The sequence below is a fragment of the Danio rerio genome, chromosome 18 (assembly GCF_049306965.1).
Source record: "Danio rerio strain Tuebingen ecotype United States chromosome 18, GRCz12tu, whole genome shotgun sequence".
In the NCBI taxonomy this organism is placed as follows: domain Eukaryota; kingdom Metazoa; phylum Chordata; class Actinopteri; order Cypriniformes; family Danionidae; genus Danio; species Danio rerio.
The window spans coordinates 42,297,501-42,310,451 of NC_133193.1; the positions used below are offsets into that span (position 1 = coordinate 42,297,501).

The 12,951-nt window shown below is 35.8% G+C and overlaps 1 protein-coding gene across 4 annotated transcripts in view; it reads left to right on the forward strand.

The window, feature by feature from the left end:
- The window catches only part of tmod2 (tropomodulin 2), a 63,470-nt gene that overhangs the window by 29,353 nt on the left and 21,166 nt on the right, over window positions 1-12,951 (forward strand). For all 4 annotated transcript variants that reach the window (XR_012393650.1, XR_012393651.1, XM_068214761.2 and 1 more), the window contains 3 exon segments: window positions 7,014-7,136; window positions 9,274-9,342; window positions 11,864-11,994. Coding sequence is in view for 2 of the 4 variants with exons in the window: in XM_068214761.2 (XP_068070862.2) it covers window positions 7,014-7,136; window positions 9,274-9,342; window positions 11,864-11,994 (323 nt within the window). In the remaining 2 variants the exon portion in view is untranslated.

Genomic DNA, 12,951 nt, shown 5'->3' on the forward strand with positions numbered 1-12,951 from the left:
GCAAAAGAATCTAAAAGCAGAATTACAAGTCAATACAATAATCAAAGTACAATAATACAGGTGTACAACAGTCAAAGATACTATTGAAATAAACAGTTTTTCGTTTTTTAGGCTTCGATCATTTATTAAATCATTTTTTTAACCAATTCATTCTGCAGTGTTCCCCATTTTCTTTAGTTTGGACCGTTTTTCATAAGATATACAGAAATAAGACAACTCTCCAAATATAAACTTGCTGATTTTATTTAACACCTATTTCTAGGGCTGCATGATTAATCGATAAAAGATCACGATCTCGATTCGACACACCTAATAAGTGACAGGAAAATTATACTTGATGCTGTAGTCTTGAGCATGTGACTTAGGGCTATTACAGAGAAACTACTGCAAATGTTATACAGAATGTCACACGAATTTCAGGATCTGCATAATAACCAAACCCTGTTTTATTGTGTTGACATTAAGAGATCATAAACTCTACAGGAATACAGAGTCTCCATTACTGCAGCAGGAGAGAATTTGCTCATTTCAAACATAAAGCATGTTTTAATTTGTCCTTGTAAAAATAGTTGAGGGATGATCTAACCTGCATAATTTAGTCCTGCTGGTTTTAATTCTGTGCAGTTTTATTTCTGTTGCATAAGACCATACGTTTGCACTGCTTTAGCTCCTATTCATTACAATCACAAGGTCTTTACAACCTTAATAGTTGTTGGACAAAAAAAAAAAAAGTTTCTAAATTCAGGCTAAAATGAGCTGGTCTCAACTAGGCAAGTTTATTTATATAGCACATTTCATACACAATGGTAATTTAAAGTGCTTTACATAAATAGGAATAATAAGTATAAGAAAATAAAAACAACAAAGATTAAAAATGATTAAAACAGATAAAAACATTAAAATGTGTTAAAACGGGTTTTAAAAGAATAAAAAAGAAAAGAAAGACACAGTAGTGTGATCTGTAGCACAGTGTCCATTCAGTAAAGGCACAGCTCAACTTCAAAGAACTCCTATTTTGCTTTATAAAAGGTCATATTTTGGTTTTGTGGATCTCCAACAACAGGCTGATATGCATGCAAGGTCAAAAAACTCTTTCATTGTCTTGTAATATACATTTATTTTTACCTAATTATCCCAGCGACTCCCTTATGATTCGTTCAGCGATTCATTTATTCCCTAACCCGCGAAGCTATTTTGCGCTGATTGGTCTGATGACCCAGTCTGTTGCGATTTAGTTGACGGCGTTCAGCACGAGACAGAAAAAAATGTTGACCATGGCTATGAAGTAGCAGAGATTATGTGAGAACCCAATGCAGGAATGCAATAATGAAATGCAGATAAACACCAGCATATTAATCTACTCTTAACCCTAACCCTAAATAATAACAACGAAACACATTCAGTATTGATCCAGTGGCACAAATTGAAATATTTTGAAAATTGTGTCTGTAATATAGTAGGCATCAGGGTGCTAGGTTAAATACCTTTTTAAAAATAAAAATATGAAAATTTATTACCTTTTCTGTAAAGATCAAGGACTTTTTGTGGTAAACTTTTTTTTTTTGTGTGTCTCTCAGTGGATACTTCTGACTTATCATCAATAATATTGTATTGAAATAAATACCAGAAAATATTGTGATATAATTTTAAGTTTATATCACCCACGCCTACTTGTTTTTTATACCATGTTGTAAATTATGCTAAGACAACACTTTAGCAGCCTCTTAGAATGGGTCTTAATCCACTTCCAAATGAAATTTAGGGTGGTTTGTCTAAAATACCAACACGCTGTTAATCAAAGACTGCTAAAATGTTCAAAAACAGGTCATGGTATCACAAGAACGTAATACCTTTTATCAAAATGGTTACGCTACCCGCAACAGTTCAGTACAGGCATTAGTTTGGAATTCCTCCTCCTGTTTTGACTACAAATTTTATAATCGCTTCTAGTTCTTTGCCAAAAAAATACTTTTTATGTGTCCTCACAAACAGCAAGCTCATTTAGCTCACACACACAACAAAAAACCTTCAGTCTTCCAAATGACAAATGCTAAATAATGCATTGAACCAATCAAACTAACCTAAAGAATTAAACTCTGACTTGAGACTAACTTCAGTCAAATCCTGGACAATAAGAACACTTTACAATGATCATTTTAAAAACCCAGCAGTCTCTGATTTCCACACCAGTGGCTCTGCAAATAGCTTTTTTCCTGGTTCATTTTTTACACTGATAAGATGATTGGAATTCAGCCACACCTCAAACAAAAAGGCTGTTCTTGTGTCCAACAGTGAGAAAGGTCTTTGAACCGCAACCTGTTCCAATAATAAAAGTACTAAATTCGGCCTCCCATGGCTTAATGGTTTGCGCTTTACCCAATGCAGTGAGAGTGTATTACTATCACCCAACCCTGAATGAAACTGGAGAAGAAAAAAATAGCAAATCATGTGTCACAAGTCTCTCTGAATAATGTGGTGTGTTTCCAAACCTCACAGGCCTCAAAGGAAGAAAACACAAATGAGGGTAGAGTAGATAGTTTTCATGTAGGTTTAGGTAAGGGCTGAGGTTTAATCATGACTCTGTGTAATGAGAGGTTTCTGAGCTTCTGAACGTCTGGAAAGATTATGTCATTCACGAACGTCTAGAATCATTATGGAACGTTCTTTATAGAGTCTTAAAGAGAAACTGAACCCATAAATAAAATGTGGCATAATGTTTTTAACTCAATCCAGCTGTATTAGTTACTGAAGTGTTTTTCTTCATCGGGGGAAGTTAAAAACGTATTTGTTAAATAGTTACATTTGAAAGCAATGAACTAGATCAGTCTACTATAAGGCGAGCTACAGCATTACAACAATTCATTTAACCAGTTAAACTCTGCAGAGCCTATACCGGGTCCGTGATGTTACCGACTTTTGCTTTTAGATTTAAAAGGCTAGCATTACACCAGACCCCCTTAAGTGGTTTCGTTTGAAAGTGTAGAATCTATATTTTATGCACATATGCATCACTTTGGTTTTTATTCTACTGTACAAAAGTTATTTACACGTTAAATACACAGTATTTTGGATACCCGAGCTGGGTTTTGAACACTGGTTTATTTTCATGATTTTCATATGGTTCATATATGACACGTATACAAGTTATAGCTCAAATAAAAGCTCTTGCCGGTGTTCATACCGTTCTAGCATTCTTTTTACTGAATTATATTCACTCTTCAAACAGTTGCCGAATGAATCGCGGTGTTTCCATGGCGCAGAAGTGAAAACAATACATTTATGATCAATAAGCAGCCCCAGATAGCACAGACAGCTGTCCTCTCTTACCTTATGCTGTGTGCTTCAGGGCCATTCTCCTCTGTTTTAGAGGTGATAAGCATTAGGCTTGGGCGGTATCCAAATTTTGATACCGTCAAACCGCCTCCATATTTTACCCAGGTTTCCGGTATTACCGGCGTAATAAAAAAATTATGACGTAAGGCTCAGACAGCGTCACCAAACTGTTGGCTTGAGCCTAAACCATTCAGAAACTGAATACCTTCTATGCGACCTTAGGCTCGCGGTCAGAGAGGAGAGAGAGAGAGAGAGAGAGAGAGAGAGAGAGAGAGAGAGAGAGAGAGAGAGAGAGAGAGAGAAGCGACGCACAGCACCTCTCTCTCTCTCTCTCTCTCTCTCTCTCTCTCTCTCACACACACACACATACACACACACACACACATCTATCCCGCGATTTATTCAGAAATGTACTCCTACACCATAAGAAATCTGGCCGGCTCCCGCGGTACTGCAGCGGGAATGCAGAGCTGTAATCGGGCAATAAAAATTATACCCGATAGGTCCCGAGTCCGACAGGTACATTTGGATTGACAGCTTTATACAGCGCGAACCCGTTCACAGCCCGACATTATTCAAATGTGCTCATGCACACAGCTCTATTGCATTTTTTTCAAGAATGAGTCATTTATGTGTTTTAACATCATTTATTCGTAACAAACGTAGACTAGGCTATATGCCACTTGAAAGTTGGAACAAAGAAATAAAGTCCTCTGTAACATCATAACATATCAGCACTCTATAGGTCTAGGTACATGCACTTAGCCTTTAAATTGGCCAACACACAAATGAAAAAAAATCTTTCTTAACAAATCAAATTAAAATAAACTCTAAATGATGACGGGTATTTTGGCAATAACGAAATTAAGATAAAGGCTCTGCAAGGTTTGTTTCTCAACTTCTCTTCACAATCTGGCATTAAGGCGGCGGTGAAGCTGAATATTAAAAGAATAATGCCACCATTAGTCTGTATGCTCTGTCTACATTATGATTATATGGTTTAATTAATATTTATTTATAATTGAAAAACCCTTTACTCACCAAGATTAGGCTACGTGTGTTTGTGGAGGAACATTTAAATCCACAGGCTTTAGCGCAGTCCTGCGCTCACGGGGTCCAGCAGCTGAACACCCTTTCCTGCTGCTACAGGTCAAGATGCAGAGTTCTGATCTGGCTGATTTTGCAAGTTTTGGGTTGCATTGTTTGTTCATCTTCTACCAGTCAGGAACATCCATTTAATTTTCCATGACGGCAGTTTCACTGTAGCGAGAGGCCTCGTCTTTTTACCTGTCAGCTTGCGGTTTAGGGCTCTACCGTAATACGCAGTGTATGAGCGACCGAGAAATACCTGCGGCTGGAATAAATGCTCCTTATGAGTTAGTGACTGGCTTGACCGCCGTAATAATTCGCGTTTTTTACTACTTCATCATCATTTGTTTCACCTTTGCAGGGATGGATTTTAATGCAGGGATTTAGATTTTTTCGGGTCTCGCCGGGTTCGGGCAAAGATCTTCAGCTCTAATGCAGACCTCTCGTTCATATTAACCACGTCTCCCTTCTGTTCAGTCGAAACTGCCAAACTGCAGGACACTTTGAAGCGCGACACGTCATGTCACCTCTCCCTCTCCCCCTCCCCCTCCCTCTCCCTCTTCCTCTCTCTCTCTCCTCCACACTGTCCCGTGATGACAACCACACATACGTTTTTGTAGGCATTAAATAAAGGATATTTAATATTTTATGACGGTATAACGGTATTGAAACTGACACCGTTGCTATTTTTAGATCCCGCGGTATACCATAATACCGAAATACCGCCCAAGCCTAATGTGCATAAGTAATCCTTTTATATTGCTGACATGGTCCGAACATAGGGAATTAGTTTGATCAAACAAAAGAATAGTGAAATATGAAAACAAGGATCGGTCCCTGGCTTGTATAGCACCTCTCATCAGTTGGAATACAATAACTTTTGCATAGATTATGGTAGAGACATCGTTTTTTCCTATGATTACAGACATGTGCAGGAACCACCAAAATGAATTACAGCAACCTAGACCACACAGAACCTAAAAGGTTTCGGAAATCCGAAATAGCAGCAGAGTTTAACTGGTTAAAGTAAAAACTTTAAACATCAGAAATAAAATAGAAAAGTGTGAGACTGCATAATGGTGTATTTCATGGTAGCTTAGTCTACTTTATTTGCAGTTCTTCATGGGAGTGATGGGTGCTAAAGTTAAGGTTGATTTATACTTCTGTGACAAGCGCATACGTATAATCCGCCACAGCCTTTCGTGAGGTCTCATACCCCTTGACGTGGCCGACGCTGACACGCACCTCTCAATAAGGGTGTAACGATCGGATCACGGGTGATCCGTGATCCGCACGGATCACAATTCACATTTCGGAATACTCGTGACCTGTGGATTAATACCTTCTTTTGAACTTGTAGGTTAATCCAAAACAATTCTACAATTATATAACAATTATAAGATAATCTCTCTTCAATTATAACAATTGAAGAGAGATTGCCTTCATGCATCATTCAAATCACCTGTATGAAAGCATTTTGGCTTCCCCGTAAAATATAATGATGAATGATAAAGTTGTGGTGAGACCTAAATGCTTTCTTAAGTTAATGATTAAAGGAGTTTTCTGTCACTGTTTGCTTAGCCTGCATTAGTGCATTCAGAAACAGTGTAGCTTAATCTTTCAGTCTAGCAAAACATCGCTCTCCCTCTCTGTCTCAGCAGTCACATGTCCTAAATAAAGCTGTAGAATGTGTTTTTCACTGTCCAGAGAGAAAGAGCTCATCACAAGACCAGCGTCATATTACCTGACCTCTTTACAGGCGTCAAAGAGAGTCTGAGTCTAGATGAGGTCAATCGGTGAGCAGTAATCATGATGGGCCTGCTCTGTGCCATCAATGTCCAGTTTATAAACTCCAGCCCTTCATATACGTAGATGGACATCATGTCTGACTAGACTACTAAACCTCTCTTTGCTGTGGTCTTTAATAACTATTTGAGTATTAACTATTATTATAAGAAATTAATGGTTCCACACAATTCTTTCAATGTTGTCTCAACATAAATCGATTGTTAACTTAATCATTTTAACAAATTTAAGTTGATCGAACATAAAATGTTTAAGTTGTCTTCAAAAAACCCTGTGAATCGTGTTGTTTAACTCATTGTAAATAAGTAGTTTGAACAAACAGCAAGAGTGAAGGTCACTTTCCTTTGTTTTCATTTGGCTGAACAGTGAAGAACATTTTTATTTAGAAAAAATGCTGAATATAGATCAAACTGGATTATTAGACTGAAATTTCGTCCGTGTTTAATCCATTAGTTTTAGCATAAAACATTCAAATCTATGGATTTATTTGATTATTTAAAAAAAAAAAAACTATTTTTATATATTTAAATTAATAAAGAAAAATTAGCGAAACGGCGAGGCAGTGAAAGGTAAACTGCGTTATAGCGAGGGACCAAGGGACATATTAAATATAGTACACACTTATATATTATATCAAAACACACTTTTATTTTGGATGTGGTTTATTAAGATTAGTTTTAGCCCAGCACTTTTTTTTTTTTTTGCTTGTTTTTTGAAACATATTAAACCAAATTATGTGTTTTATGTTACTGATCACCTCTCTCTTTTTTTTTTTCATTTGACAGGAAAAGTATGGATTCCCAAACAAAAACCAATCCAGCTTCATCAGGAGGAAGCCACAACCTTGGACCCCGAGTTGGAAGAGGCTCTGTCCAGCGCTACTGACACAGAACTGCATGACCTGGCAGGTAAAAAAAGCTACAAATACTCAAAACTAGAGGGATGTAACGGGAGATCAACCATAAGCTAAGAGAACACCAGTATCAAAGGCATAGTTTCATTGCTCTAAACCTCAATGGACAGCTTTGTACTGTTGGTTCTTTCTGCGAGAGCCTTTACTCCTTGACTCTGGGGGTTCGAACGCCCACATTTCATCCATCACAGCTCTAGAATAACAGCTTCTTTCAGCACGCTGCTTTAAGAGATTGTCCCCAGCTGTCTTCTCGTACTGCATGGTTCATTATGATCTTGATGCACTTTATTCTCTTTGTGTAGTTTATTTATAAACTAATTTTGAGAGGAACACGTGCTTATGATTGAAGACGGCTGGTACCGCATCAACTCCCTATATTGCACCAATGAATGCTGACTCACTATAATTAACCAGAGTTTTTCACTGCAGTCATTTTCGTCTTGAAGAATCCCCCCTTCCACCCCTACTCCTCCCCTTCTCCTGATAGGGCAGCACGGCGGGCCAGTGGTTAGCACTGTTGCCTCACAGCAAGAACGCCACTTGTTCAACCCCTCATCAGGCCAGCCTGCGTTTCTGTGCGGAGTTTGCATGTTCTCCCTGTGCTTGTTTGGGTTTTCCCAGAGTTTCCCGGTTTCCTCCCACCGTCCAAAGACATACATCATAAGTACTCCAAAGTGACGTCTTAAGACAAACTCTTTGCCAGCTATATTTCAGCTATTCCTAACACTTTCACAGCAGGGTAGTTCTCAAGAGCTACCTGAACTCAAACTCCCCAGGCTCGAGGATCTTAGGAGCTCAAGGCTCTCTCACGGGACAGCATGCCAAATACACTTTATTATCAATCATCAGCTAAGTGTGAACAAAATGTGTTGAATGTGTTTCTTGGTCAGCTTTGCCAAAAAATAAATAAAAAATGTAAAATTTAAAATGCTAGCAAAGTACCATACATAAGTGGTACAAAGCAATGTAAAAAAATATCTGTTAATTAATAGTTTTTCACATTTTGTGACTCATGTTTTTATTTTTTCCTATTTGTTTATGCATTTGAATTGCTTTATGGGACCTTGATCTTTCTTCCAATGACTTTTAACCTTGAAAAGTAAAAAATTAAAATAATTAAAGACTTTTATGAACAATTTTAATAGTTAAATTAATATGTTGTCTGAGCTGGTGTTGTATATTATGCTACAAAAACCTTGTAATAAACTGCCAGCACATTTTCTGTCATTTTACAGACTTACTTCTCTATATTTTATTTCTACTTTTATTTTATTTTTATTTCGAACTACTAAAATGTCAAGCTTTTGTTAAACTATAGAGTTGAACATCGAACATCAAAAGTTGACCAAGCAGAGATCAACATCCCATAATAATCCCATAACCCATTTGTGTTTAAATCCATAAGGCGGGATCTAATTAATGAGCTCAGATAGAAAATTCTGCATTGCGTTCTTTTCATATGGATTAGTAAACCAGAGAACATTTGTTTTCAGAAACAGTCGGCTCTGTTGCAAAATAAAAAAATGGGGATTGTAACTCACACTTCTTACTCGTTACAATTGGGAGTTTGTTTTTCTCAATAAAAACTGCCAGTTGTGTGTAAAACTCACTTTTATTCAACTATTCTGAAACAAGTTTCAACAATTCTCTACTTTTTCTTAGAATTGCAAGAGATATCAGACAAATCTGCGAAAGTTAGTTGCGAAAGCCTGTAAATTTTCAAGTTGCCTTTATGATGAAAAAAGTTTTGTGAGTCGCATTTCTAACTAATTTTCTCAGAACTGTGCAATTATACCCATCAATGTTAGAAATTTTAATTAATGTATTTTTTTAATCGTGACCAATTTTTTTTCTCTTTTAAATTAGTCTCATAAACAAGGTTCGTTACATTGTAAAAAATGCTGGGTTCCACATTCCTTCATATTGTCCAAACACAAATCGATTAAGTTAACTTAAGTGTTTTATAAATTTAGGTGAATTGAACAAAGCATTTAACTTTTTCCACCCAAAAATCTAAAGATTTGTTTATTCAGCTTGTTTTAAATTAGTAGTTTGAACAAACAGCAAGAATACATTTTGTGAAGTATTTTTTTTTGGGACTGTATTGTAATGTGTACTGTTGTGTTTTCTAGCTATTCTTGGAGTGAACACACTGGTGACAAGCACGCAGAGTTATGACGGCAGTAAAGACGGTTATAACAGTAAGTTGATTTCATCTTTTCAATAGATATCATGCACATTAGATTTTCTCTTAAAGTATCAATTTATTATTGATGTGTTTACATTTAAAGGGTCTGTGAAGTGCTTTGAAATGTGCATTTTTTATTAGATGTTTGACGTAATCTCAATTGAAAAATGATAATAGGATTGGATATAGAGTAGCTTCTCCCCTTTAAAAAAACAGCCAATAGCATTTAGTTTTTATCACAGCTCTGCCAATGAGAGTGGTTGAGATCAAGCGCATTAAATGAAAAACAAATAAGAAAGCGTCTTAAAGGGGATGGGGCATGTCATATACTAAAGAGCATTTGATTGGTCAAGTTTTGATGAGTAGTGAGCCGTTACCACTGAGAGGTTCAGTACTGGTCACCTTTATCAGGCTTTCGTTTCCACTGCCAAAAGGGTACCCTTTTAGTGGCCGTGGTGTATGACAGAAAGTTTCAGACGACGTCATTTTTACTCAAGAAAATGTCACAGTAAAGCTGTACAGGTCGATCACATATCAGATGAGAAGCTCTTCTAACAAAACGGATGCGTTGTACACATAAACACTTGTGTATAAATGTTCATTACTAAGTTTTCTATGAACATGATTTGATTATAACTGCAGATCAATGACATCTACAATTATATACAAAAAAAAATTATAAATGCAACATACCGTTGGTCAGAATTATTAGCCCCCCTGTTTAATTTTTTCCCCAGTTTCTGTTTAACCGAGAGAAGATTTTTTTTCAACACGTTTCTTAACATAATAGTTTTTATAACTCATTTCTAATAACTGATTGATTTTATCTTTGCCATGATGACAGTAAATAATATTTGATTATATATTGTTCAAGACACTTCTTTACAGCTTAAAGTGACATTTAAAGGCTTAACTAGGGTTATTAGGTTAACTAGGCAGGTTAGGGTAATTAGGCAAGTTATTGTATAACGATGGTTTGTTCTGTAGTTTATCGAGAAAAAAAATGATTAAAGGAGCTAATAATTTTGTCCCTAAAGTGTTTTTTTTTTTTTTTAATGTAAACTGCTTTTATTCTAGCCAAAATAAAACAAAAAGACTTTCTGCAGAAGAAAAAAATATTATCAGAAATACTGTGAAATCTCCTTGCTCTGTAAACATCATTTAGGAAATATTTAAAAAACAAAAAAAAATTCAAAGGGGGGCTAATAATTCTGACTCTAACTGTATATAAATACAAACAGACCCTTACAGTCTCTGATATGTTATCAATTATAGAAAAACTACACACAGCATATATTTAGTCCTTAGATTTTTTTTTCTTCTTGGCTTTGTGGCCATTCATCAAGACGAGGACAAGGTTTGTTTGAACTCGGGTCGACCATGGCTTGTTATCATATATACAGTTGAAGTCAGAATTATTAGCCCCCTTTTGATTTTTTTTTTTCTATTTTAAATATTTCCCAAATGATGTTTAACAGAGCAAGGAAATTTTCACAGTATGTCTGATAATATTTTTTCTTCTGGAAAAAGTCTTATTTGTTTTATTTTGGCTAGAATAAAAGCAGTTTTTTAAAAAACATTTTTGGTACAAAATTATTATATATTTTTTTTTCGATAGTCTACAGAACAAACCATCGTTATAGAATAACTTGCCTAATTACCCTTCCCTAACCCTAAATTATTATTTACTGTCATCATGGCAAAGATAAAATAAATCAGTTATTAGAAATGGGATTTCAAAACTATTATGCTAAGAAATGTGCTGAAACAATCTTCCCTCCATTAAACAGAAATTGGGGGAAAAAAATAAACAGGGGCGCTAATGATTCATTCTGACTTTAACTGTATATATCATTACAGTGTAATGTCTCGGCTGTGTTTCTAAAAATGGTGCATCCTTTGTTTTCATTCTCCTACTTCTAAGCGATTGACGCTTCTCTGTAAAACCAATAGCGTTCAGCTGCGTGTCTTGCTCCGCCTTATGGTACCTTTTTGGGCCTCTTGGTACCATTTTCAAAGGCTGACCAAAAAGTGGTACGGTACGGTTCGCTTTTAGGTACCTTTTGACATTGGTAACGGCCATAGAAGCGTATAACCGTACCATACTACTCAGTGGAAACTGAGTATGAGGTGACGTAGTAAAAAAATCATTGATCCATTTAGGCGGAAGTGACAAACTGCAAGCTTTAGATATTTATATCGGTTTTATACCTTCTAAACAGCAATTTTGGAACACTAGCTCAGGGGTCACCAAACTTGTTCCTGGAGGGTCGGTGTCCTGCAGATTTTAGCTCCAACCCTAATCAAACACACCTGAACAAGCTAATCAAGGTCTTACTAGGTATAGTTGAAACATCTAAGCAGGTGTGTTGAGGCAAGTTGGAGCTAAACCCTGCTGGGACAACAGCCCTCCAGGACCGAGACTGGTGACCCCTTCACTAGCAAATAGATATCCTTTATTTTCATTTCACAGGACCTATAAGGCACATGTTATTCAGTGGAAGCTCATTTGAGAATAAATCATTGTCTTGTAGATGTCATTAAAGGAGAAAAGGTAAAGCCTGTTTTTGATGAACCTCCAAACCCTACAAACGTTGAAGAAAGTCTGCAGAGGATAAAGGCCAATGATCCCACGTTGACTGAAGTCAATCTCAACAACATCAAGGTAATGAGACTTATCCACTAAATGTGTTCTAATGAGACATTAAAAATCATAAACATACTAATTTCACTGAAATCCTATCATTATATATGATGTTTATTAGTTTTATATTACTTAATGTGAAAAATGTGACTCTTGTGCAGACAAGTTTTTTTTTTTTTTTTGCAAAAGGTTACATGAACCATTTTAAATAATGCTGGGGAGCTTGATCATCAGGTTTTATGTTCATGTTTATGTTCAGCTAATTACATATAATGACAGACATTCTAAAATTATTCTTAACATTTCACTCACTAGTGGTGCAACCAGTCACAGTTTATTTTATGATTCATACTGACCACAACTTATGATTTACATTTGATCCAGTGATAATCAGCTAAATGTAACCCAGACAGCCACATTTCAGATGATTTGTTAAATCCGAATAAGTTTCAGTACATCCATGAGGACTTTTCAATAAGCCAGTTCTAAAGCTTTCATTGAACTGTCCTGCTATAATTAACTCGTCAGGTTTGAGATGTGGTAGTTTAAAATCAGTGATCTTGACTGCAAAATTGATATACAATCAATTTGGGTCTGAGACCGGACGGGCTGTAAAATATTGGAAAAATCGGACATTGCGATATTTTGTTATATATTGCGATATAAATATATTTTCACCAGATGAGTTGAATAGCTCTATTTGGAAAAAATTCATTCATTTAGATTATGTATTGCGATATGAATATAATTTCTGCATTGTTTGGAAAGATTTCATTCATTTAGATTGACTGAGGTGATCAAGTCTTTTTCTATGCATAAATCTATGCGTTTACCTGCATAAATTATATTAAATTACAAGCAAAAACAATTAAATAAACTGTGCTTTGTGTTTTTCTGGGGAAATTGTAAAATAACATGTTCATCATTGTAGAAATAAAAAGAATATCTTGATATTTAAATCTTTAATAAATAATCTAA